The following is a 24,164-nucleotide window of genomic DNA, read 5'->3' on the forward strand; positions in this document are numbered from 1 at the left end:
GAGACCTGAGTCTTTGGACTCCTTGGACCCCAGATTTTAGTTTCAGGGGTCTCCAGGGCCCTTGGCATTCAGTGTGTGCGGGTGGGAGAGTCTCCTGGTCCCTGGGTCTTGGGGTGGGGGTGTCTCTGGAGCCCTGATTCTCTGGCTGCTTGGGTCTTGAGGGTCTAAGTCTCGGTCTCCAGGCCTCTGGAGTCCTGGGTTTGGGGGAGGGATCTAAGCCTTTGGACCCTTCCGTCTAGAGCGTCTGGATGTCCCTGGGTTACTGGAACTCAGCGTCTCCATGACCCAGGTCCAGGGACTGCTGGGTTTCAGGCGTCTTAGCCTTTGGATCCCTCAGTCTCGGAAGTCAGTCTCTAGGGTCTCTTGGTGCCGTCAAGACTTTTCTCACCTGCCCTCCATCCCCGATCTCCACCTCCACGTGAAAGGTAGAGCCTCCACCAGGCAGGGGGCTCAGAGGACAGTGACATCATTTGTGTCACCAGAACCTAACACACGGCCAGCCTGGCACAAGGAGACTCTTCCAAAATCACTAACAGCTGACCTCAGCATACAGCACACTAACAGCACAGAGACCTCAGCTCACACACTGCTCCCTCTCATTTGACACGCTCACGTGCGCAAACACGCCCAACTCCCACCTCAGGACTCCCTGCCCTGCGCACGCGCTAACTGCCGCTTTTACAGACGCCATCAACACCTCCACCCCCACCTTCAATTCCCACCCGCTACCCGACCACATTATATGCTCTATAAACCCTTTAAAAGCCTATAACAATCGCACAAAAGCAGATAATCTGAACACAGCCCACATAGGGCCAGCAGCCTGCCACAGCAAAGAAACCACACTCCGCTCCGCCGCGTCTGTGCCTGCGCAGGCGCAGAAGGGAAACGGAGCAATGCATCTTGGGAGTGGTAGGCAGAGCGCGAGAGGGGGCCGCAAGGCTTGCGGGGAGTTGTAGGCCACGCTGGCCCAGGAATCACAAGGGCCTCAGGCGGAGCTGTTGCATGGGGTTCTGGGAGCCGGTAGGCAAGACAGCCCCAAAGGCCTTGTGGGAGTCGTAGTCTTCGGAGCCACTTCCGTCCCAGGCTTCCGCGGGTTAAGCAGCGTGGACGTCCCAGCGTCGCCTTCTACCCAGGTGAGCATTTCCTCCCGCGGCGGGTCGGTCCGAGGGCGCCCGCTCTTTGTTGCGGTGCTGTGTGAGGGTTGAGGGTCTCTCTGGGGGTGGTGACCGTCACGTCTGTGATTTCCCAACACCTGTATCCCAGAGGCCTTCAGGCCAGGATCCTCACTTTGGACACTGGTCCGACCTCTTGCCTGCCCACTCCCCACCCCCAGACCGGGATTCGACCATCTCCCTGCCCCCGCCTCCAGTTGGGGACGGTCAGGAGGCCCCAACTCTGCCCTAGAACCTGTGTCCTGATAGAAAGATGTCACACACTATCCACCCTTCTGACAAGCATCCCAGGGGTCGGCATCCCGTCCTCCGGCAGTATTTATTATTCCCTCATCCTACAGATATCTACTGAGCGCCAACTCTGTGCCAAGCTCTGTGTCAGCTGGGAGGAGACAGTGGTGGACGAGGCCGACCCAGTCCCAGCCTTTAGGGAGCTCACAGGACAGCAGGGGAGATAGGCCTGTCACCATGACAGGTAGAGTCGTGGTCAGGCTGCGATGGAGACGGGGAGGCGCTTGACCCAGCCTGGGGTCCATGACGTCTTCAGGGGAAGACGCTTAAGCACTTCAAACCTCACATGCCCAAATGGAATTCCTGGTGCCTCCCCCCCCCCCCCCCCAAGGAATGCCCCCACCATCCTCCCAGGTGCTCTGTCCAAAACCTGCAAATCATTCCTTGTTCCTCTTTTCTCATGACCCAGCCCTCCAACCCAATCCGAGTCTTGTGCGAGTCCTATAGACTCTACCTTCAAAATGATCCAGAATTCCACCATTTCTTCCCCCTCCCACTGCCGCCACCGCTGTCCAGGCCACCATCATCTCTCACTGACTATTGCCATAGCTCCTTCCGTGGCCCGCCTGCCTCTGCCCCTGCCGCCGGCAGTCTCTTCCCCATACAGCAGCCAAAAGGATCCTTTTAAAACCTAAGTCAGATCATATCCCGTGTCTGCTCAGAACCCTCCCATGGCTCCCATCTCCTCTGAATAAAATTAACACTCCATATCATGGCCTATGAGTGTCTGATAACCTGCGCAGACTCATCTCCTGCTGGGTCTTCCTCCTTCGGGAGGTGGACTCCCAGTCCGGGGTGACTGTAAATGGGGGGGAGAGGAGAGATGAGTTCAGGGTGATCGGGTCCCTTCCTGCTGGGGAGCTGGGTGGAAGGTCGTGGTGTTTTTAGGAGACAAGGAACAGCTGGGCAAGAGCAGGTTTCTGCTGGTGGAGGTGGGCAGCAGTGGGTGGGATGCTGGTCAGTTTTGACACTTGGGATCTGAGAGAAGGACCAGCCGGGTTCCTCACTGGGGCATTTGGCGGACCAGCCGGGTGGACCTCACGTTCAGAGTCACCCACAAGGAGAGTGAGCTGGGCAGGACCTGAGGACCAGGAAGAGAACTCTCCAAAAGAGACTGCAGACTTGGCAGGAGAAAAGCCAGGAAGGAAGAGGGACGATTAAGTCAAAAGTCAGAGGGAGAAAAGATTTCGAGGGGCGCTGCTCAGCTGTGACAGCACATGGGTCCTGAAGGCTGCTTGCTGGGCCCAGTGATGGGGGAGCACCCTGGGCAGAGGGAAGGGCCAGTGCAAACTCCTGCAGACTCGAGGGTTCCTGGGGTGTTTGAGAGTAGACGCCTGCATGGCTGAGGGAGAGTGGGGAAAGGGAGCCAGATTGCATAGGGCCTCACAGACCATCAGCTTTTCCTAAAATGGGAGGAGACGCATGGGAGGATGTGGAGAAGACAGGGCCGGATCCTGCTGGCTTTGTGGAGAATAATGGTGGGGGGAGGGGAGGGGAGGCAGGGAGACCACTGAGGAGCCTCCTGCCATATTCCAGGAGGGAGATGGTGAGTCAGATGAGGGTGGCAGCCATGGAGACCGTGAGAAGTGTTGGCTTCTGGGTCTCTTTGGAAGCTACCGTCACACAGGATTTGCTGCATTCCAGTGGGGTACTTGGGGTCTGAGATCTGAGGATGTCCCAGGCGATGCCTCCTCAGTGGGCATTTAGAGGAAAGGTCGGGACTCGACGTTGCCACTTGGGGTCACTCACAGGGAGAGTGAGAAGAGGAGAGAGAATGGGCAGTCCGGGGTCCCGGACCCCAAGGCATCCAGCCTGAGCACCGAGAAGGATGGGGCTTCCTTTCACTGCAGGAGAAGCAGGTTTGGGAAGAGGAATCAGGAACCTGGGTTTTGAGATGCCCATTAGACATCTGAGTGGCACTGGCCCCTGCCCTCAGGAAGTGACAGACCGTAAACATAAAGTCACAGAAAATGATTCCACACATTTTGGTGAATCGTAGAAGCAGGGTGACCTGCTCAGAGGCTGGAGGCGATGGTGGCTTGGGTAGGGGGACTGAGCCTGGTGGGTTTTTATGGGTTCACCAGGCAGGTGGGACCAAGGAGCGTGTGGCTGGAGGGTTGGAGTTTGGGCTGAGTGAGCTGGGATGACGTAGGAGGCAGGGAACAGAAAGGGGCCAAGGATGGGCTGATCCATGTCTTGATGAGGCCACAGAAGCTTGCGGGAGATTCTGACTCCAGAGGAGAGTTGAGTCCACGGATGGAGGCCCACACTCCCCCACCCCGACCCCTAAATCAGAAGCAAGTCCAGTTGGTCTCCTGGAGACGGTGATCTCAGAGGATGCAGTGGGGACCCATTCCTGGAGACACTATCCCAGCTCCACAAAGTAAAAAGATCCACAAAGACCCAGTTGGTCTTTGCCCCTCGACCCCCTTCTGCTAACAGAGCTGCAGTCCCCTGGACTCCCTCTGTCCTTAGATCACTGACCCCTACCAAGCTCTCTGAACAGCCCTGGAGGCCCAAGGCAGTGATCTCACCCTGTCCCTCTAATAAGGGCTGTAAGAGGGGTGGCCTCCTTGCAGCTTGTGAAAACTGGTCCTTCATACGCACCCCCATCCCTCTAAACAGGATCCAACCTAATTCTGGGTATGACTTACTTACCTCTCCGTCTCTTTCCCCCGAAATTAACTCCATAGGCTTCTTCTCTTCTTGGTGCGTAACGAGTGCAATCCAAGAAGCCTTCCTGGAGGCAACAGCCTCCTTAAGCCAGAACATATATCTAGCCAACCCCCACCTCCGCAAGAAGCTTAGTGCACCCGCACACACCTGGCCCTGGGTTTGTTTCAGGCAGGGGCGCTATCCAGGCAGCCTCCCAGGAGGCAACGAGCCCTCAATCTGGAATCCACATGTAACCCACCTCCTCTCTCTCCCCGTCCAGGAGAAGCCTACCTCTCCTGCCCCGCTCGGACCCCGCGATGCCAGCCCCGCAGTGCGCCACCTGCCACAAGGCGCGCGCCGCCCTCCGCCGCCCGCGCTCGGGCCGCGCGCTGTGCGGCGCCTGCTTCTGCGCCGCCTTCGAGGCCGAGGTGCTGCACACGGTGGTCGCGGGCCGCCTGCTGCCGCCCGGGGCCGTGGTGGCCGTGGGCGCCTCGGGCGGCAAGGACTCCACGGTGCTGGCGCACGTGCTGCAGGTGCTGGCGCCGCGCCTGGGCATCTCGCTGCGCCTGGTGGCCGTGGACGAGGGCATCGGCGGCTACCGGGACGCGGCGCTGGCGGCCGTGCGGCGCCAGGCGGCGCGCTGGGAGCTCCCGCTCACCGTCGTGGCCTACGCAGACCTCTTCGGGGGCTGGACGATGGACGCCGTGGCCCGCAGCACGGCCGGCTCCGGCCGCAGCCGCGCCTGCTGCACCTTCTGCGGGGTGCTGCGGCGCCGGGCGCTGGAGGAGGGGGCGCGCCTCGTGGGAGCCACGCACATCGTGACGGGTGAGCGCAGGCGCGCAGCGGGACCGGCGGGATGGGGGTGGCAGGGAGCCGGGCGCATGCGCGGGCGAGGGGGCGGGCCGTGAAAGGGGGCTGGGGCGCGTGCCCGAGAAGTGGTGAAGGAGAGCCTGGGTGCGCCCTGAGTGGAGGGTCTCAGGGAGGAGCAGGTGTGCGTGCCCACTGAAGGCTCATGGACTTGCTACGTGCAGGCCTTCCGGATGGGTGTGGCAAGCTTCTGAGTCACTGCGGTCATCTTGGTCAGCACACTGGCGAGGAAGGGTGGAGGGGTACTCCCTAGGGGCTAGGGCTGTGGTTCTCTGCAGCTTTTTTTTTAACTTTAATTTTAATTTTTATAGCAGTAACATTGGATTATAACATTATGTAACTTTCAGATGTACATCATAATATATTTCAAATTCTGTGTAGATTTCATCATTTTCACCACCCAAAGACTGATTACAATCCATCACCACAAACATGTGTCTACAATCACCCGTTCTCCCTCCTCCCTTCCCCCTTCCCCCATGGTAACCACCAATCCAATCTCTGTTGCTATGTGTTTGTTTGTCATTGTTTTTATCTTCTACTTATGGGTGAGATCATATGGTATTTGGCTTTCTCCCTCTGACTTATTTCACTCAGCATAATACCGTCAAGGTCCATCCATGTTGTCACAAATGGGTGGATTTCATCATTTCTTATGGCTGAGTAGTATCCCGTTGTGTATATATACCACACCTTCTTTATCCATTGGTCCCTTGGTGGGCACCTAGATTGCTTCCAAGTCTTGGCTATTGTGAATAATGCTGCAATGAACATAGGGGTGCATGTGTCTTTATGCGTTTGTGTTTTCAAGTTCTTTGCATAAATACCGAGCAGTGAGGTAGCTGGATCATATGATAGATCTAGTCTTAATTTTCTGAGGAAACTCCATACTGCTTTCCATAGTGGCTGCACCAGTTGGCGCTCCAACCAGCAGTGTACAAGGGTTCCCTTCTCTCCACAGCCTCTCCAACACTGGTTGTTTCCTGTCTTGTTAATTACAGCCATTCTGACAGGAGTGAGGTGATACCTCATTGTAGTTTTGATTTGCATTTCCCTGGTAGCTAATGATGTTGAACATGTTTTCATGTACCTCTTGGCCATCATATGTCTTCTTTGGAGAAATCTCTCTTCAGATCTTTTGCCCGTTTTTTAATTGGGTTGTTGGTTTTCTGTTGTTGAGATTGTTCCCTGCATTTTTAAGAAAATGACATTCTTTGTGTTCCATTCACAAAAGAAGGGGTGTGAAGGGCTATCCCCCATCAGAAACCATCGATAGTCTGAAATGCACGGTGTCTTTTAATTCCTTTTCCTCTCTGATAACTCTCTTACTCTGTCCCAACCGTTACTTCAACAAATAATTACTGACCATGTACTGTGTACCAGACGCGAGCCACATAGCCACGAGCAGACGACCTAACCTCGGTTTCCTCTTCTGTGGAATGGGGATGTTAGTAATGTCTAGGTCCTGGTGTTGTTGGGAATTAGATGAGTTATGTGTGAAGCCCTCAGAGACTGGAAAACAGTAAACATTATACAAATGTTTGCCCTTATGATGATGCACAAGACAGACGTCTCTGCACCTGCTGATTTCTGACATACTTAATTATAACCCAAGTGCTACTAAGGAAAGTTGCACAGATTTTGCAAGTTTGTAACAGGAGGACCTAGTGAAGGGAGAAAGGTGGGGATTGAGGAAGCGTCTCCTGAGTGAGCTGAGCCCTGAAGGCCACGTGGGTGACATGTGGAGGACGAATAGGGGATGGGAGAGGTGTTCTGCGCAGAGGAAACAGCTCATGCAAAGGCCCTGAGGAGGGGAAGCAGGGCCAGTTTGGGAAGCCCTAGGACGACCAGTGTTTTGCTATTAGACTCAAGTATAAGATGACAAGATGTGGAATAGGTAGAGATTTAGCTTAAATTTTGTGGTGACCGTTGTGTAAATATTCCCTCACTTTCTCCCTGGTCTTTCTAAACACCGGGATCTGCATCCCCAGAGACACTTGTGTCAGCTCACTGGAGACTCTCCATTAAATGCCATCGTGACTCCTCCTGTGCAGTCTGAAGGACCCTCTTAACTGAGGCTGCAGAGATCTTTGTAGCTGAAGCACTTTTCTCACTAGGTGAAAGGGCGGCTAGCACAGGGCCTGGTTTGCAATAAGTGGGTGGAAACTGAGGGCACCCCCAAGCTGCTCCACGGAGCCTGTGTGTGTCCCCCTTCGTTTCTCGGTGTGTCCACCTTCAGCCTCCACCTGGCTGCCCCACGGCGCCCCGGGGTCTCCATGGCCCTGTCTCGCCCTCCCCGCCGTTCCCCACGCCCCCTCCCCACCTCCCTGGGTCCTGACTGCACCACGGGGACCCAGGTCTCCAAGACCTGCACCCCTTGCGCCGGCCTGCTCCCTGTCTCTCTCTGGGTCCTGGCCGCCCCACAGTATTCGGAAGGAGGGGTCTCCGTGGCCGAGTCACCCACTCGGTGCACACCACTCGCCACGCCTCCTCCCCTTGCCTCCGGGTCTCCCCGACCAACAGCGCCCACCTCCTCGCCCCCGCCTGACCTGCTCCCATCTCTCTCCCCCTAGGCCACAACGCCGACGACATGGCGGAGACCGTGCTCATGAACTTCCTGCGGGGCGACGCGGCGCGGCTGGCCCGGGGCGGGGGCCTGGGCTCGCCGGGCGAGGGGGGCGCCCTGCCGCGCTGCCGCCCGCTGCAGCTGGCCTCGCAGAAGGAGGTGGTGCTGTACGCGCACTTCCGCCGCCTCGACTACTTCTCCGAGGAGTGCGTCTACGCGCCCGAGGCCTTCCGCGGCCACGCGCGCCACCTGCTCAAGCTGCTGGAGGCGGCGCGGCCGTCGGCGGTGCTGGACCTCGTGCACTCGGCCGAGCGCCTGGCGCTGGCCCCGGCCGCGCGGCCCCCGGCCCCCGGCGCCTGCTCCCGCTGCGGGGCGCTGGCCAGCCGCGCGCTCTGCCAGGCCTGCGCGCTCCTGGACGGCCTCAACCGCGGTCGGCCGCGCCTGGCCATCGGCAAGGGCCGCCGGGGGCTGGACGAGGCGGGGCCGCCGCGGGACGGGGAGCCGGAGCGGGCCCCTGCCCCGGAAGCCGTGCCCGCCTTCTAGGGACTCGGGTTCTCGGCCGGGATGCGCCGCCCGGGAGCGCGGGGCTGCCTGTGAATGACACTGTGAATAAACTCGGTTACCTTCTCCCGCCCGGAGCTTCGGTTTGAGGTGGGGTGGGGGTGGGAGAGCGGGAGACAGAACTGGTGACCTGTGACCCTACAGAAGCTGGGGGCCTGGACTCTCGGGTCTAGGGGAGGAGGGGCTGGGGGTCTGGACTCCCGGGTCTAAGGGAGGAGGGGCTGGGGGTCTGGACTCCCGGGTCTGAGGGAGGAGGGGCTGGGGGCCTGGACTCCTGGGTCTGAGGGAGGAGGGGCTGGGGCCTGGACTCCTGGGTCTGAGGGAGGAGGGGCTGGGGCTGGACTCCTGGGTCTGAGGGAGGAAGGGCCTGGGGACCTGGACTCCTGGGTCTCAGGGAGGAGGAGCTGTGGGCACGAACTCCCGAGTCTGAGGGAGGAGGGGGCTGGGGGCCCAGACTCCTGGGTCTCAGAGGAGGGGAGTGAACAGGTTTCCATTCCTGAGTCAGGGGCAATTCGGAGGCTGCTGCCCCGGTCCTCCGCCGGTTCTGGGCATGCGCAGACAGCCCCAACCCTCCCCGAGCATCTACCATGTGGATGCTCAGACCAGATGGGCCCTCGTCGTGTGCAGTAATCGTGGCGCTTCTCTTCCAGGGCTGCGCATCCTGCGGGCGCTGCGCCGTCTTAATTTCATCGCACTGCGATCTCCTTGGTTGTAGCCTGAGGTCCCGGTAACTGGCCTGAGTCACTTAGCTGGAGAGGGACCGAACTGGGGGCTCACACCCTGGTCTGCCTGGGTCTTCAAGACTCTGGAATCATGCCCCACCCCCACCTGAATCTCCTCCAGTGTCTCTGTGTGATGGGTGAGGGGCAGCTGGGTGGGCTCCCCACACCTCGGATTCTGGGAGAAGAGCTGGGTGACCTGAGTTGGTGACTTAACCTCTCTGGCTTCCATTTCCTCCTCTGAAAATGGAATCAAAGCCCCCCATCAAAGCTCTGTCGTGAGGATTCGATAACGCGCTCAATAACTGGTGTCCGACTGGGTTGTCATGCTAAGGTTTGGCCGCCAGGGGGCTCTGGGTTTCAGAGTTGCTGCCCTGCCGGTCCAAGCAGGTGTAGGGCCCAGAAGCTTTCAGCCTGAGCCCTGGGGAGACTTGTGTTCTCATTCCCACCTCCAAGCTTTGCTGGGCTGGTGCCTTGTCAGGAATGCCCTCCGGTCCCATCTTCCTGATCAAATCCTCCAGGGTCCTCCTAGAAGCCTCGCTGATTCTCTCCACCCACCACGACTAGCCCAGGACGGAGGATTCTCCCAAACCCCAGCCCCGTGCTGCCCTCATGTCTGGCCATCCACACTCTTTGGGTCTCATTTTTCCTAATTCGATTGGGCTGGAGAGTAGGGGCCAGATGCCCCGCCTCCACTGCAAGTTAATTGAGTATTTGGTTAATTATTCATTCAACAAACGTTCATCGAGTGCCTCGTCTGTGACCCGTGTGCCTGGTGCTAGAATTTCCTCCAGGTGCTAGGAATCCCGCAGTGCCCAAAAGACGGAAGCTGCAGCCCTCAGGATATTCATGGTCTGGGAGAAACAGACCAGAAGCAAATATATAACGTCAGGTAGTGACTAATGCAACAAATAAAAATGAAGCAGGATGGCAAGAGGGAGATGGCAAGAGTCAGTTTCCAGAGGGGTCAGCATGGGGCCTCTTGGAGGAGGTGGTGTTTGAGCCCAGACCTGAGTAAAGCGAAGGGACGAATCATAAAGCCGTCTCAAGGCAGAGGTTTCCAGGCAGAGGGAACTGCCCACGCAAAAGCCAGAAGGTTGGAATAAGCCTGGTGAATGCAGGGAACAGCAAGGAACTGTGTCCAGAACCGAGTGGGCAGGAAGAAGAACAGCAAGAGATGAGGCGGTAGCCAGGGGCGCGTCATGCCGGGTCCTGTAGAGGCCAGAAGGACTTTGATTTATTCTGAGAGTGATCGCGAATCATTGGAGGGCTTTCCACCAAAAGAGGTCAAGATCCGATTTCCATTTTCTAAAAAAAAAAAAAATCACACCAGCTGCAGTAAAGAGAGCGGGCTGCAGGGGGCGCAAGATGATCAAGGTCAATTGGGACGATGCTTCTGTGCCAGGCAAACGCTCCTCCCCCGTCAGCTCAGGGATGCGATTGATGGGGTGTGATTTCCTATTTTACGAAGGATAATCATGTGGCTCAGAGAGGGGAAGTGACTTGCCCAAGGTCACACAGCAGCAAGTCGGGGAAGAAGCTGGGGCTCTTGACCCTTTTGCTAATGCCGCCTGCTCGAAGCCAGGGGACCTGGGTCCTTGTTGCAGGTCAACTACTGCCTCATCAAGGGACGTTTTCTCTTCTGTTCAACCGAGTTTTTCCCTCCACACCAGGAGGTGGACTGCTGGTTAAATTTCTGTCATGATTTAGAGCAACGCTATCGAATAAAAATACAACGTGCGCCCTCGATGTGATTTTAAATTTTCTAATAGCCTTATTTTTTAAAAGGGGAGGAAAACGGGTGAAATTGTAATCACATTTTTGACCCACAATATTGATTCTAACCTGTAATGAATATTTTCCAAAAACCAAGATATTTTACATTGCTTTTCTCTCTTTTTTGTACTGAGTTTTCGCAATCCAGTGCGTGTGTTAACACTGTCGGCGTATCTGGATTCAAAGTCAGTCGCCGCGTGCGACAAAGTCAGGGTCCCACGTGGGAGCCGGGGAGATGCTGTGCTCAGCCTTGGCCACAAGAGGTCACTGTGCCCACGCGTGGGCATCGCGTGGGCTCTGCTGGCAAAGCGCGGTCTCCTGCCCGGAGCTCCGCTCTCTGCGGCCCCCGAGCCTCCCAGGGCGGGAGACACAGTCTGGCAGAAGCCTTACGTTCCCCCTGTGAACACTGGAAACCTTCCTTGACCTCAAGCCCCGTGCGTTCATCCATTCATCCATTCACTCTGCAAATATTTATTGAGCACTTATTTCGTGACAGCAGCAAAAGAAACAAAATCCTGCCCTCATGGGAGAGGCCAAAAAAGAAAAGAGAAAAAGAAGTAGGATAGAGAGCATTTCAGATGGTGGTAAAGCGGAGGGATGGGGAGCAGACCACACATTTAAGGAGGGTGGAGAGGAAAGGCCTGGAAGATAGAGGAGAATGTGGCATGCAGCAAAGTCCTGCACAAGGGAGGGCAGGGAGCTTGGCAGGTGTGTGGGAAGAGCGTTGCTTCCAGAGGGAACAGCAAGTGCAAACTGTGAGGCAGGGGAATGATGAGGGGGTGAGTGGAGAGAGGCTGCAGCTAGCATAGGCGCAGCTCTGGTTTGGGGAAAGAAGCAAGCATGGAGATTTTTGAGCAGAGGAGCAATACGGGTCGTCCCTTTATTCACAGAGCAAGCATCTGCTGATGCCTCCCAGGAGCCAGGCCCTGCACAGGGCGTGAGGGAAGAGCTGAGTCAGCCCCTGGCCTGCCCTCAATGGGCTCTCTGTCCGGTGGGGTGGGGGAGGCGGGCACAGACTCTGGCAAGTCCAGACCCACAGGGATCCGTGCCGTAGTGGGGTCAATAAGGACGCAGGGGAGCCCAGAGGTGGAGAGGCCAGCTCCGTGCAGGCGCCACGGAATGCTGCCGAAGGAAGCAGTGTTTAAACCGGGACCCAGAGATGAGTAAGAATGAGCAGGGAGAGGGGTGGGAGGGGAAGAGGAGAAGAACAGGTGTGAAGCCCTCAGGCAAGGAAGCTCGGCATGGCTGCTCCTGGGGCAGGACAGCTGGGGAGGAGGTGGCCAGGGTGGCCAGGCCCCCCTGAGACCCCCAGGAGGGTCAGGATGCTGCTGCACCAGGCGGACTTCCCACTGGGGCGATGGGGCCTCGGGTGTCAGGAAGAGCTTTCTGGGGCCAAGTCTGGGAGGATGGCAGGGGGGAAACTGAGAGGCCAGGAGGCCAGCGAGAGGCCCAAACTGAGGTAGTGGCAGGTGGTGGAATGGTGGGAGCTGAGAGCACGGCTCGTTAAGCACTGGCCCAGGCTGGGAATCCTACAAAACTCCAGGTTGTGTTTGGTAAACATGAGAGGTCCCACATGAGCTCAAAGACTGTAAAGACAAGAGAAGCCTCTCCTAAACAGACGGAACAGAAGGAAAGATGTTTGCCACTCAGGCGGACGGTAAACACGGAGGGCGGGGCAGGGGTGTTGCTGAGGCAGGAGGCCCTAGTCATCAGGAAGTGGGGCTTTTGCTGAGGTCTGTGGCCTTGGTAAATGCAACCCCTGCATACACACAAGGGACCCTTTATCCCCATTGAATGTGGGTCTGTGATAGGACCAGGGCTGAGGAAGCAGAAATGTCCATGTCCTGGGTCCCATCGCCCAGAGTCAGAAGCATTCTTCCCTGCAAGTGTTTGGAGCCTAATCTCAGAAAGATGGGCTTCCCTGCCTTCCCCCGGTGTGTGCTCTCCCAGGGCTGGGTAATTGGAGATTACTGTCAGGTCTGAAGAGGGTGAGGCATTGGGTGCAGAGATTCCGGAGGGAAGCAGAGATTCTGGAGTGAGGCAGAGATTCTGGAGGGAGGCAGAGATTGTGGAGAGAAGGAGAGGTTCTGGAGAGAGGCAGAGATTCTGGAGGGAAGCAGAGAATTTTTTTTTTTTTTTTTTTTTTGGTGAGGAAGATTAGCCCTGAGCAAAGATCTGTTGCCAACCTTCCTCTTTTTGCTTGAGGAAGATTGTTGCTGAGCTAACATCTGTGCCAATCTTCCTCTATTTTGTATGTGGGACACGGCCACAGCACGGCTTGATTTGATCCGGTCCATGCCCGGATCCAAACCTGCAAACCCCAGGCCACCAAAGCAGAGTGCACGACCTTTACCACTATGCCACCAGGCCAGCCCCAGCGGCAGAGATTCTGGAGGGAGGCAGAGCTTCCGGAGAGAAGTCTCTGTGATAATCTCACTCATCCCATTTTCATGGAGCCCCTGCCACACACCAGGTACTGGGCTGGGCTCTGGAAGGGAATGTCTGCTCCACAGAAAGTGATCAGGAGCTGACCTTTCAGCTGACATCTGGACAGGTAACCACGGGCAGAGCAGCAGGAAACGTGTCCCAGGCAGAGGGAACGGCAAACACCAAGCCCCTGAGGTGGGAAGGCACCTACCACATGAAGAACAAAGAGATGCAGGGGGCTGAGGCCGGTGATGGACACCAGCCAGACGTACAGTACCTTGGAGGCATTTAGGGTTTCTTATAATTGCAGTGGGAAATCACGGATGGGTTTTAAGCAGGTTTTAACACAATGCTGTTTTATGTTTTAAGAACACGTTGGCCGCCCTGCCCAGTGGAGAATGGACATGGCGTGGCATGGGGGGAGGGGATCAAACATGGAAGCTGCGAGACCAGTTTGGATGCAGTGGCACCCATCCAGGTGAGAGATAAGGGTGGCTTGGACAAAGGTGAGTGAGAGGAGGTAAGCAACTGAACTCACCATATATTTGGACAGGAATTGCCAACGAGGGAAGTGGGAGCGAGGGAGAGATCAAGGACCATTCCCAGCTTTCGATCGATCGGAGTGACCGGGGAGAGGATGATGTCCTTTACAAACCAGGGGAAGACTCAGGGCAAAGGTGGGAGCCGACCGTGGAGCTTAAACCGAAATATGTGGGAGATGATAGAGCTGGAAGGAGGTGGGGCAGGTGTGTTGGTTGGCTCACGTGTCGACCCAGCATCAGGGGCGCCCCCGGTGCACAGACAGAGGCTGCCTGGCACACACGTCGCAGATACGATGGTGACTCAGAGACACCTGAGAGATCACCCAGGGAGAGAGTTCAAAGAGACACATGAGATCAGCCGCCGAGGGGCGTGGAGTCACCACTCGACGTTGGGCAACTGACCTCATTTCTCTCCGTTTCCTCATCTGTAGATTGTGGGCACCCGCAGGGACGATGGGGGAGTTAAGCAAGGCACACGGCGGGTACCAGAAAAACTGCCAACCGAGAGCTGGTCGGGAACACAACAAGAAGACCGACGTGAGGGGCCGTCTGCTCATCCCGCAAACACTCGTTTTCCTGGATCTCTCACGCCGGGCTGTTCCAGGGACTGGGGATCTGCAGAGAGCTCCCTGCCCTCGACGGCGTGGAAATAAATTTGGAGATGGAATGGCATCCTATTTAACAGCCGGATGACCCGAGTTCCAATCCTGACTCTGCCCCTTGCACAAGAGACTTCTGTCCGAGACCAGCTTCCTCGCTTGTAACGTCATAGTAATGAGAGTCCCTAACATCATAAAGCTGTTGTGAGGATCAAGCGTGAGAATGTTTGCAAAGTCCTTGGCTATCTGGCTGATTCGTATTTTAAGCGGGGACAGACATTCGCTCAGATGGGGAGTCGGGAGCCCAGGGGGGAGAAAGGACGCCCTGGTTTTGTAGTCCCCCCAGCCTCCAAGGGGCCAGAGACCAACGCCGCCATCCGCCATGCCCACGGTCACACCCTGGTCCCTATCTCCATCCATAAGAGCTCCACCTCTGAAACCACAAAAATCCCACATCCCACTCCCTGACCACAGCCTCCCGTGCCTCCGGAGCTGTGGGTGGCTCTGCTGTACCCGTTCTTCCACCTCGAAGACACGGCAACCCTCATGCAGCCTCCCCACCAAGCCCCTTTTGTCTGCCCCTTTACCCTGTTCTCCTCAGCTCCCCCGTCTCAGCATCCCTCCCACGGTCCCCCAGCCCTGCAGGTGCCTGCTCCTTGCTGGAGAAAAACAAAACGAAATCATCCAGCTGCTCAGATGGGGCCCCTTTAAATTCTTGCTCACGCATTTCACCAGGGCACCCCTTCTCCCCAGCCCCCACCGCAGTCCTTAGCCTCCCCAAACCCGCCCAGCCGGGCGCCCCTGGAGATGAGCTGGCCTCCAACTCTCCTCTTCCTGGAGGACGGGCCCTGCCTCTACTTCCTGCCACCCGACCCACACCGCACCCTTCCTTCTTCCTTCCTGGAACGATGGAAGAAGCGTCTTCCCTGCTGTCTGGGGCGGTTGCGCCATCTGCCCCTTTGTTCTGGGGCATCTGGTGCAGGCGTCGTTGAGAGCCCGCCGCCGGGGGTGGGTTCGAACCAAGGCGCCGCAGCTCCGCGTTGCGTAAGCCCAGGTGTGCGACCGACTTCACGGCCTCGTCTCTACATTGGGACTGGTGAGTGCCTCTCTCACGGGACCGAGGAAGGGTTCAGTGAGTCAGTTTGCAAAAAAAATGCCTTAAAATGGTGTTAGACGCCCAAATCAGTGCTTCGACGGAATTAACTCTCCAATCCCCTCCAGGGCCAGTAGAAGACTCAGAGAGCAAAGCAGAGATTCAGGCTTTTCTATGCTTCCTCCCGAATGTACCAGCTGGATGACTACGGACAAGCCACTTCGTCTCTCTCAGCCTCAGTTTCTCAGTCTGTAAAATGGGCATAAGATAGGACCTATCCGACGGAGTCTGCACTTCCAATGACCTCACTTCTCATGTCCTTCTGTTCTCCCCATCACTCCCTCTGCCTCAGCCACACTGGCCTCCTTGCTGGTCCCCACAGACACCAGACCTCCTCTCACCTCAGGACCTTAGCACGTGCTGATCCCTCTGTCTGGAACAGTCTTGCCCCAGAGACCCCCATGGCTCACTCCCAACCACCTTCAGGTCTTTGCTCAAAGTTCACCTCAATCAGGCCTTCCCTGACCCTACCCTCACTTTATTATGATTTTTCATAAAAATTGAAATTTTTCCATTTCAATTATTCATATTATGATTTTTCATAGTTTGATTGTTTAATTGCTATATATTTTTATTTAACTTTCTTTTTCTTGATTGCCTCCCCTTCCAGAATGTCAGCATCAGTAGGGCATGGATTTCTGTCTCTTGTGCTCATTGCTGTATCCTCAGACCTTAGAACCGGGACCGACACACAGTAGGGATCAATAAATATTTGTTGAGTGGAGGAAGAGAGAGTGAGGAGGGAGGAGGAGAAAAGGAGAGAGGAAGGAAGGAAGGAACAGAGGGAAGGAGGAAGGTAAGAAGCTAACCCACATAAAGAAGTTTCCCAGATTAACAAAATGTGGTCCGTCCATACAGTGGAATATTATGCAGCCATAAAAAGGAAGGAAATTCTGACACCTGTTACGACATAGGTGAACCTTGAGGACATTATGCCAAGTGAAATAAGCCAGACACTAAAAGACAAATTCTGTAAGATTCCACCTGGATGAGGCACCCAGAACAGTCAAGTTCGCAGGGAGAGGAAACAGAACAGTGGTGACCAGGGGCCAGGCTGAGGGAGAAGAGGGGAGCTAGTGTCTAACAGGTGCAGAGCTCCAGTTTGGGGAGCTGGAAAGGTTCTGGAGATGATGGTGGGGACGGTTGCTCTACCATGTGAACAGCCACTGAACTGGATGCTAAAAATCATTAAAATGGTAAAGTTTTTGTTATGCATATTTTACCACAATAAAAAAGCAAATTAATTTTTTTTAAAGTTTTGAACATTAAAGTAAAAATCAAAAAGAAGGACACAGCACCATGCCTGGCTGTGCCAAGCCCTCAACAACCCTGAGCTATTGGGGTTTTTTTCCCTCCCCAAAGCCCTAGGACGTGGTTGTGTATCCTGGTTGTAGGTCCTGCTAGTTCTTCTATATGGGATGCTCCACAGCATGGCCTGAAGAGTGGTGTGTAGGTCCACGCCCAGGATCCGAACCAGTGAACCCCGGGCTTCGGAAGAGGAGCACACGAACTTACCTACTATGCCACCAGGCCGTCCCATGAGCTACTGTATTTGTTCTTTCCTTTCTCATGACCAGTCCTCACTGGTCGCACACCTTTCTCCTTCCCCCGTGTCTAAGAGTGGGCTTTCTTCATCCACGGGGTCCTCCAGTCCACGCTGTTCTCCGCCCACCTCTCCAGCTTCCACTCCCACCAAAACCTTTCTCTCCAAAATCTCCAGCCTCCTTTCTGTCATTTTTCCCCAGTGGCCACCCAACTGTGTCGACCCGCGCCACTTCCTCATTAAAAGTCGTGTCAACCTCCCAACACCGCTTTCTCCTGGCTTTCCTCCCAGCTCTTCAATCATCTCTTCTCAGCCCCCAGCCCCTAAACTGGGGGCCTTCCCTGGAGATCCCGGGCAGACGGCCCTGGTCTTCTCACTCTATGCAGCCTCTCCTGGTGGGCTCCACGTGCTCTGGCTTCCGGGGTCTTCTGTGCTAGTCACGCCCCACCGTCGTTTCTAACCAGACCACTCTCCTAAGCTCCACACCTAGGTCTGCAGGGAGGACCCTAAGGGCTCTTCTCTCCCGTTCAGAATCACCCTCCAGGCCCTGCTTCCCCTGGCCACGTCTCCCTCCAACCCTCTGAACTACGTCACCATCCTCCTGCTGGAAGGTCTCTGCTCAGAGCCGCTTCCTTCCTTCCCACCCCCCACCACATTCCCTCCGTCCGCCTCGACAACTTCTACACATCCACAGCAGGCCCCGGCTTAAACATCCTGCCCTCCAGGAATACTTTCCCCACTCCTCGGGCTCCATTGGGCCCTTTGACATCCCTCATCAGAACACACATCCCTCAGGACCAAGTTTCCCATTGCCCATGGGCCTTTCTCGCCAGACCATGAGTTCCTTGAAGGCAAGTACTGTGGCCATGTGTTCATTCATTCATTCATCCACTCATCAGATATTTATTGAGGACCCACATCATGGCAGACAGCCGTGTGCTGACCAGGTGGGTACAATGGTGAGCAAGGTAGCCCAGGGTTTAGATCCTGGCGGGAAGGGGATGAGTAACTTGGCAGGGACACTGGGGGGGCTTAGGGGCTGGGATGGGGAGCAGAGTGATAAGGCAGTTAACTGAGCCTCATTTGTGGCTGCATCTGCAGCCTTTTTCTCCAGCTCCTTCTGTTCACAGAGCCCTTCTGCTTAAGCAGAGCGTTCTTTGTAGGAAGAAGGAGACTCATGTCTCCCAAGGCCTTCCAGCTCAGCCGAGGGTCCCCACGAGTCCACCAAATAAGGCTTTCCGCTCAGATGGGGTGGGGAAGGGGGCGGCTTGTGTCTACCAGAAAATTCTGTTTTGTTATTAACTCTTTTTTTTTTAATCAATATTGAACTTATTTATTTACTTATTTTATTATTTTATTTTTTTTGCTGAGGAAGATTGGCCCTGAGCTAACATCTGTGTCAGTCTTCCTCTATTTTGTCTGTGCATCACCGCCACGACATGGCTACCAACAAGTGGAATAGGTCTGCACTGGGAACCGAACCCAGGCCGCCAGCGCAGAGTGCCCCAAACTTAACCACCAGGCCACAGGGCCAGCACCTATTGTTAACTCTTTATTTTGAAATAATTATAAACTCACAGGAAGTTGCAAAATAGTCCCGAGAGTCCCAATACCCAGCACCCAGAGTCCCCCAGTGGTGACACCCTAGACAGCTGCAGTCCAACAGGGGAAGTGGGAAATTGTCAAGGGTACCACACGGTTAACTAGTGTCCGCTGTTCATGTGCATCTATTTGCCTTGTGCACGTATGTGTGTATGTGTGCACATGTGTTTCTATGTAATTTTATCCCATGCATAGATCTGTGTAACCACAATGGCATCAAGATATAAAACTGCACGGGGCCAGCTGGGTGGCCGAGTGGTTAAGTTCATGTGCTCTGCTTCAGTGGCCCAGGGTTCCCGGGTTCAGATCCTGGGTGCAGACCTACACATCACTCATCAAGCCATGCTGTGGAGGCGTCCTACATACCAAAAAGAGGAAGATGGGCACAGATGTTAGCTCAGGGCCAATCTTCCTCACCAAAAAAAAAAAAAAAAAAGATACAGAACTGATCCCTCACAGAGCAGCTCCCTTGTGCCGCCCTGCCTCCACGTTCCTAGGGAATTATTTCCTTACACAGGGTGTTTATGCTTCTCACCCTTCTGATCACCAGGGCCTGAGCCAAGGCCTTCGGCTCAAAGCAGTGAGGCCCCTCAGCAGAGCCAGTTCACAGGACACAGAAATGCACATGGCTGAGGTGGGCGTGTGGATTCTGATGGACAGAGTGAGTCCCCAGTTAGAGACGGTCCCCCCCAGTGTCCGGAGCAGCAGCCCAGGCAGAGAGGGGATGAAGTTGGTTTGGGAGCCAGTCTTGGGGTTGGTGAGGGAGAGGGCAGAGGGGTGGCCTCCTGAGTCACCGCGTGGAGGTCCGGGGATGGCCCAGGATAAATAGCAGTTATTAGGGAATTTAAGAGGCTGGGGGAGGGGCTGAAGGCGGCACGCCCCGCCCTGCGTTAGAATGGGCCCCTCGAATCTAGGGCCCCACCTCTGGCTCCCTAGAACCATTTCCCATCTCACCACTGTCTCTCCCACTCTCTCTCTAGGTCCCTGTCCCCTCTCTCTGGGTCCCCGTCCCCCTCTCTCTGGGTCCCTGTCCTCCTCTCTCTGGGTCCCTGTCCCCCTCTCTCTGGGTCTCTCCCCCCCCCCCCCTCTGGGTCTCCATCTCTTACACTGTCTCTGTACCCAATTCTCCTCACCCCTCTGCAGAGCCCAAGTTGAGGGACACCAGTTCTGCACTGCCCCTCCCCCCTGCTGTGGCCCCTGCTGCCCCACCTTCAGGGCTGTGAGGACCAGGAAGAGAGACGCTGGGAGACAGGACTGCCCAGCCCCAGCACCTCCTGCATCCTTTCTCCTGCTGGCTCCCTGTCCCCAACCCCTGCCTCTCTCTCTTCCTCTGGAGCTGTCACCTTTCTTCTCTGCCTCCCTGTCTCCTCTTTCTCAGTGTCCTCTGTCGGTGTCCCCATCACCCATCTTGTATCCACCGCTCCATCCATCTCCCCATTTTTTCCGCCTTGTCCTGCATGGGCTTCCTCCTCTCTCTTCCCTGGTACCACCTTTTCCTTCCCTGTCATCTCTCCGCCTCCCTCCATCTCCACTGCCGTTATGTTGTATGTGTGTATTTGGAGGGTATCTCTCCCTGTCTTCTCTCTTCATCTTTGCCTCTTTCTCTGTGTGTGTTTCTATTCTGTCTTCACCGTCTTCCCTCCGTTTTTCTACTTCTCTCTCTGCTTTTCCACGCTCATCTCTCCATGACTCTATTTCTGTATCTCCCCTCACCCTGTCTTGTCTTTTTCCATCCGCCTCCTCGGTCCCCCATCTACATTCATCTTCCTCCTCCTGCTCCATCTCCCTCAATTCTCCCCACTGCTGGCACTTTTTTCTCTAGACATGTGTTTCTCTTACTCTTTGCCTCTCCAGCTTCATATGTTCCTTCTCTCACATTCCCCCAGGTTCTCTGCGCCTCCCTGGCTGCCTCTCTCTGTGACTCTGTCCCTCCCTTCTCGGCCGCGCCCCTGCCCCCCCACCCCCAGCCCCCGTCTACCCTGCCCTGGGGTCTCCCTCCTTGGATTCCTCCCACATTATAAAACCTTCTCTGGGCGGGTGGGCGTGTTCCCATTACTGACTGTGGCCGCTTCTCTGGCCAGAGAGGGGAGGGAGGAAATGGGATTGGGGAGTCCTGAATGGGAGCTAAGTAGGCAATTAAAAAGATGTCAGGAGAAGGGCGAGGGCAGGGCCAGCAGCCCAGACCAGGGATAAAAGGCCTCCACCAAGTGACAGGGAAGTGACACCACCCCCATCTCCTCCACAGAGGAGTCATCGAGACATCGAGGCAGATCTGAGCCTGGCTCAGCCTCCTCCCTCCAGCCCCCAAGGAGCCCCCAGACCCTGCTCTGTGACCTCTGCTCTTTCTCTTTCCCATGTCTCTAAGCATCTTGGTCTCGGTGTGAGAGGCTCTCTCTGTCTCTGTCCCTCAACCTCTGGGTCCTTGAGGCCTCCCCCTCTCTCATTCTCTCTCTCTCTCTGCATTTACCAGAACCCAACCCTCGGCCCCCAGAATGTTTGTCCTGCTGACAGCACTTCAGATCTTGGCTGTAGGTAAGACAGCAGTGGGGTCTGTGGCAGGAAGTCCCATGGAGACTCTGAGAAGAGATGGGGAAGGGTCCTAGGGACCCAGGATGCTCATGGGTGACCGGATGAGAAGGAGTGGGGAGGAGGTTGGGGATCATGGCTGAGGAGCACACTGGAGGAGAGCCTGAGTTCTGACTGTGGAGGTATCAGGAGATGGCAGGGCAGGGGAGTCATAGGAGATGGGGAGAAATGAATGAAGAATTGTGGAGAACTATGGGGTCACGTTAGAAAGGAGGGCCTCAGCATGCTCCTCGATTGTGATAAGGAAGAACTAATATGGGAAAGACGGCGTGTTGTCAGCAGTGATGGTGGGGGTGACAGTGGGGTGGTGGGCTCACGGCAGGGGTCCTGGCGTGGCGGGCCGAGAGGGTATCAGGCAAGATAGTGGATCCTAGGGGCTGGGGGTCACAGAGAGTGGGAAGGTTGGGGGAGGGACAGGGAGCTTCTTGAATGTGTTGGAGACGGATTCATGGGGGAAATGTGGCGTATTGTGAAAAGTGATGATAGGAAGTATTTGTGGTAAAGTGGAGTCAAGAAGAGCTGATGTATGAAGGCCCTGGATGAGGTGGCCATGGGATCAAATAATAGATACTATGGAGGTGACTGGGGCAGCCATTGGTCAGAAAACTCCCATGTTGGGGCAATAATGGGGGCAACGTTGGGCATATCTCATATTGAGTGGGGTGGATGGATGTGGACGGTTTAAGGTTTAAGCAAAGAAGAAAGGGATTAGTGGGTCCCATACATCCTAGGGTTGGGGGGGTGGGGAGCATTTACTCCTCTGCTCTCCCCACCCCACCCCACTCCTGCCTGTTCCTAGCCATGATACAGAGCCAAGCGGATAAGTCCAAGATAATTGGCGGCCATCCGTGCATCCAGAACTCTCAGCCGTGGCAGGCGGCCCTACTGGCAGGTCCCGGGCGTCGATTCCTCTGCGGAGGGGCCCTGCTGTCTGACCGGTGGGCCATCACCGCTGCTCACTGTGCCCGCCGGTGAGTGACCCCCTCCCCTGTTCCTGCGCCAAGTGAATTCCTTAGTCTAGAGCCCCAGAGCTCAGCTGAGAACCCGGAGCCCTGTATAGAACCCAGTGTAGTACCAGGGTCCTGGTTTGGAGTCTGGTTAATTGCCTAGAACCATGGACGCAGCTCAGAACATGGAATCTAGCCACAAATCTTGAACTCAGTTTAGATTCTGAAAGCAGTTTGACAGCTTAGAACCCATACATCAGCTTAGAGTCCCACACGGAACCTAGAAGCTAACACATAACCTAGAGATCCATCCAGAGGCCAAGCTCGACATAGAGACTAAGATCAGGAGCCCATTACAGATGGGTGATAGAATGTAAGGCAGAGTCTACCTTTGGAAACTCAGGATCCCTCTCAGAACACTACCTAGAATCTAGAGTCTGGTTTGGAACCTGAAGTCCAGCCATAAATCCAGAACCTCGCTTATAGCTGGAACATACAGCTCAGAGCAAAAGATAGAGACAAATCTGGAGCCTGTTCTAGATCTGATGTTTAACCTGGATTCTAGTCTACAGCTCCTCTTTGAGCATCCTAGAACCAAGACCTCAACCCAACATCTAAATCCTAGAATGTATACCATAATCTGAAGCATCATAGAGAACTCAGAGCCCCTCCAAGATTCTAGACCTAACCCTAGAACCTAGACTCCAGATTAGAATTCAAGTCCAGATGAGAGCCCTCTCCTTGCCTGTAAACCAGATCTCATGCCATAAGCTTCAGTTCAGGTTAGAACGTAGAGCGCAGAACTCAGCCCAGAGTCTAGAACATAAAGCCCAAAATGCAAACCAATATCTAGAACCTTGGATCCAGGCCATAACATGGAGCTCCATCTAGAACCCAGAGCCCAACCTGAGGTCAAGGACCCAGACCAGAGTCTACTAGAGCCAAGAGCCTAGACTATAACCGCAATTCAGTCTGAAATAGTCTGGCCTAAAATCAAGAACTCAGACTAATATTTAGAACCTTTGGCTGAGCTGGAGCACAGAGCTCAAACAATTGTCTAAAATCTAGGTCATAAACCAGAGCATAATCAGGAACCCAGAACTCAACAGAGACATTGGAGTTTATATAAGTATCCAGAACCCAGAATCCAGCCATAATTCAGAGCTCAAAAGAGAACCCTCAGCTTACCCTAAAACCAAAAGCTCACCTAGAAAGTATGCCATAATCCAGGCTCAATCTAGAACCCAGCTCCTAGCTTAGAGTCAAAAGTTCAAAATGTCTAGAACCCAGAGGCCAGGCTAGAACTGGGGTGGAGTCTGCCTGGAACCTACTCCGGAATATCAATTCTGATTTACAGCCTAGAGCCAGAGTCTCACTTAGCACTCAGAGCATAGCAAGGTACAGACTCTGGAACTGAGTCAAGAATGCTCAACCATCCATCATCTTATACCCAAGCCAGAAACCAGAGCACAGCTCAAGAGAGGGTGGGGAGGACGGTGGGATTGGGCCAAGAGAGGATGCCCGGGTGGTGGGAAACAATACAGGAGGCCAGCAAACAGGCATCTTACAGATAGAGGGGAGGTATATTACACTCGGGGAAAATGCATCACTGGGGAAGGGAGCAGGGCTGGAGGGTGAAGAGGGGTCTCCAGGTCAGATCCTAAGCAGCACCACTCTTGCGGTCTGTGGCCAGGATCCTTTGGGTCGCCCTGGGCAAGCATAACCTGAAGAAGTGGGAAGCCACCCAGCAGGTGCTGCGCGTGGTTCGCCAGGTGCCACACCCCCAGTATGACTCCCGGACCCACAACAATGACCTGATGCTCCTGCAGCTGGGGCAGCCTGCTCGGCTGGGGAGGGCGGTGAGGCCCATCCCTGTGGCCAATTCCTGTGCCAGTCCGGGGACTCCCTGCCGTGTGTCGGGCTGGGGCACCACATCCAGCCCCAATGGTGAGGATTCCTGCATCCTGCATCTGGGAAAGGAGGGGGTTGAGGGCCTGATTCCTGGGTCTGAGGGAGGAGAGGCTGGGGGCCTGGATCCCTGGGTCTGAGGGAGGAGGGGCTGGGGGTGGACTCCTGGGTCTGAGGGAGGAGGGGCTGGGGGATGGACTCCTGGGTCTGAGGGAGGAGGGGCTGGGGCTGGACCCCCGGGTCTGAG

At 55.6% G+C, this 24,164-nt stretch overlaps 2 protein-coding genes across 2 annotated transcripts in view; both read left to right on the forward strand.

Annotated features, from left to right (window-relative positions):
• Positions 1 to 1,081: 1,081 nt before the first annotated feature.
• On the forward strand, positions 1,082 to 8,187 carry CTU1 (cytosolic thiouridylase subunit 1). The gene is made up of 3 exons (XM_046680468.1): positions 1,082 to 1,136; positions 4,402 to 4,946; positions 7,562 to 8,187. The coding sequence occupies exons 2-3, from the start codon at positions 4,439 to 4,441 to the stop codon at positions 8,095 to 8,097; spliced, it is 1,044 nt and encodes a 347-aa protein (XP_046536424.1). The 5' UTR covers positions 1,082 to 1,136; positions 4,402 to 4,438; the 3' UTR covers positions 8,098 to 8,187.
• A 12,522-nt stretch (positions 8,188 to 20,709) lies between these two features.
• The window catches only part of KLK14 (kallikrein related peptidase 14), a 4,691-nt gene continuing 1,236 nt past the window's right edge, over positions 20,710 to 24,164 (forward strand). The window contains exons 1-3 of the mRNA XM_046682878.1: positions 20,710 to 21,008; positions 21,862 to 22,033; positions 23,703 to 23,956. Coding sequence (XP_046538834.1) covers positions 20,969 to 21,008; positions 21,862 to 22,033; positions 23,703 to 23,956 — 466 coding nt within the window. The 5' untranslated portion in view covers positions 20,710 to 20,968. The remainder of the gene's footprint in view (positions 21,009 to 21,861; positions 22,034 to 23,702; positions 23,957 to 24,164) is intronic.

The sequence above is a fragment of the Equus quagga genome, chromosome 13, assembly GCF_021613505.1.
Source record: "Equus quagga isolate Etosha38 chromosome 13, UCLA_HA_Equagga_1.0, whole genome shotgun sequence".
Taxonomy (NCBI): Eukaryota; Metazoa; Chordata; class Mammalia; order Perissodactyla; family Equidae; genus Equus; species Equus quagga.

Coding starts and splice junctions, on each gene's coding strand:
- CTU1 (XM_046680468.1), top strand. CDS start 4,439: ATGCCAGCCCCGCAGTGCGCCACCTGCCACAAGGCGCGCGCCGCCCTC. Junction 4,947..7,561: donor AGCCACGCACATCGTGACGG/GTGAGCGCAGGC, acceptor CTCTCCCCCTAG/GCCACAACGCCGACGACATG.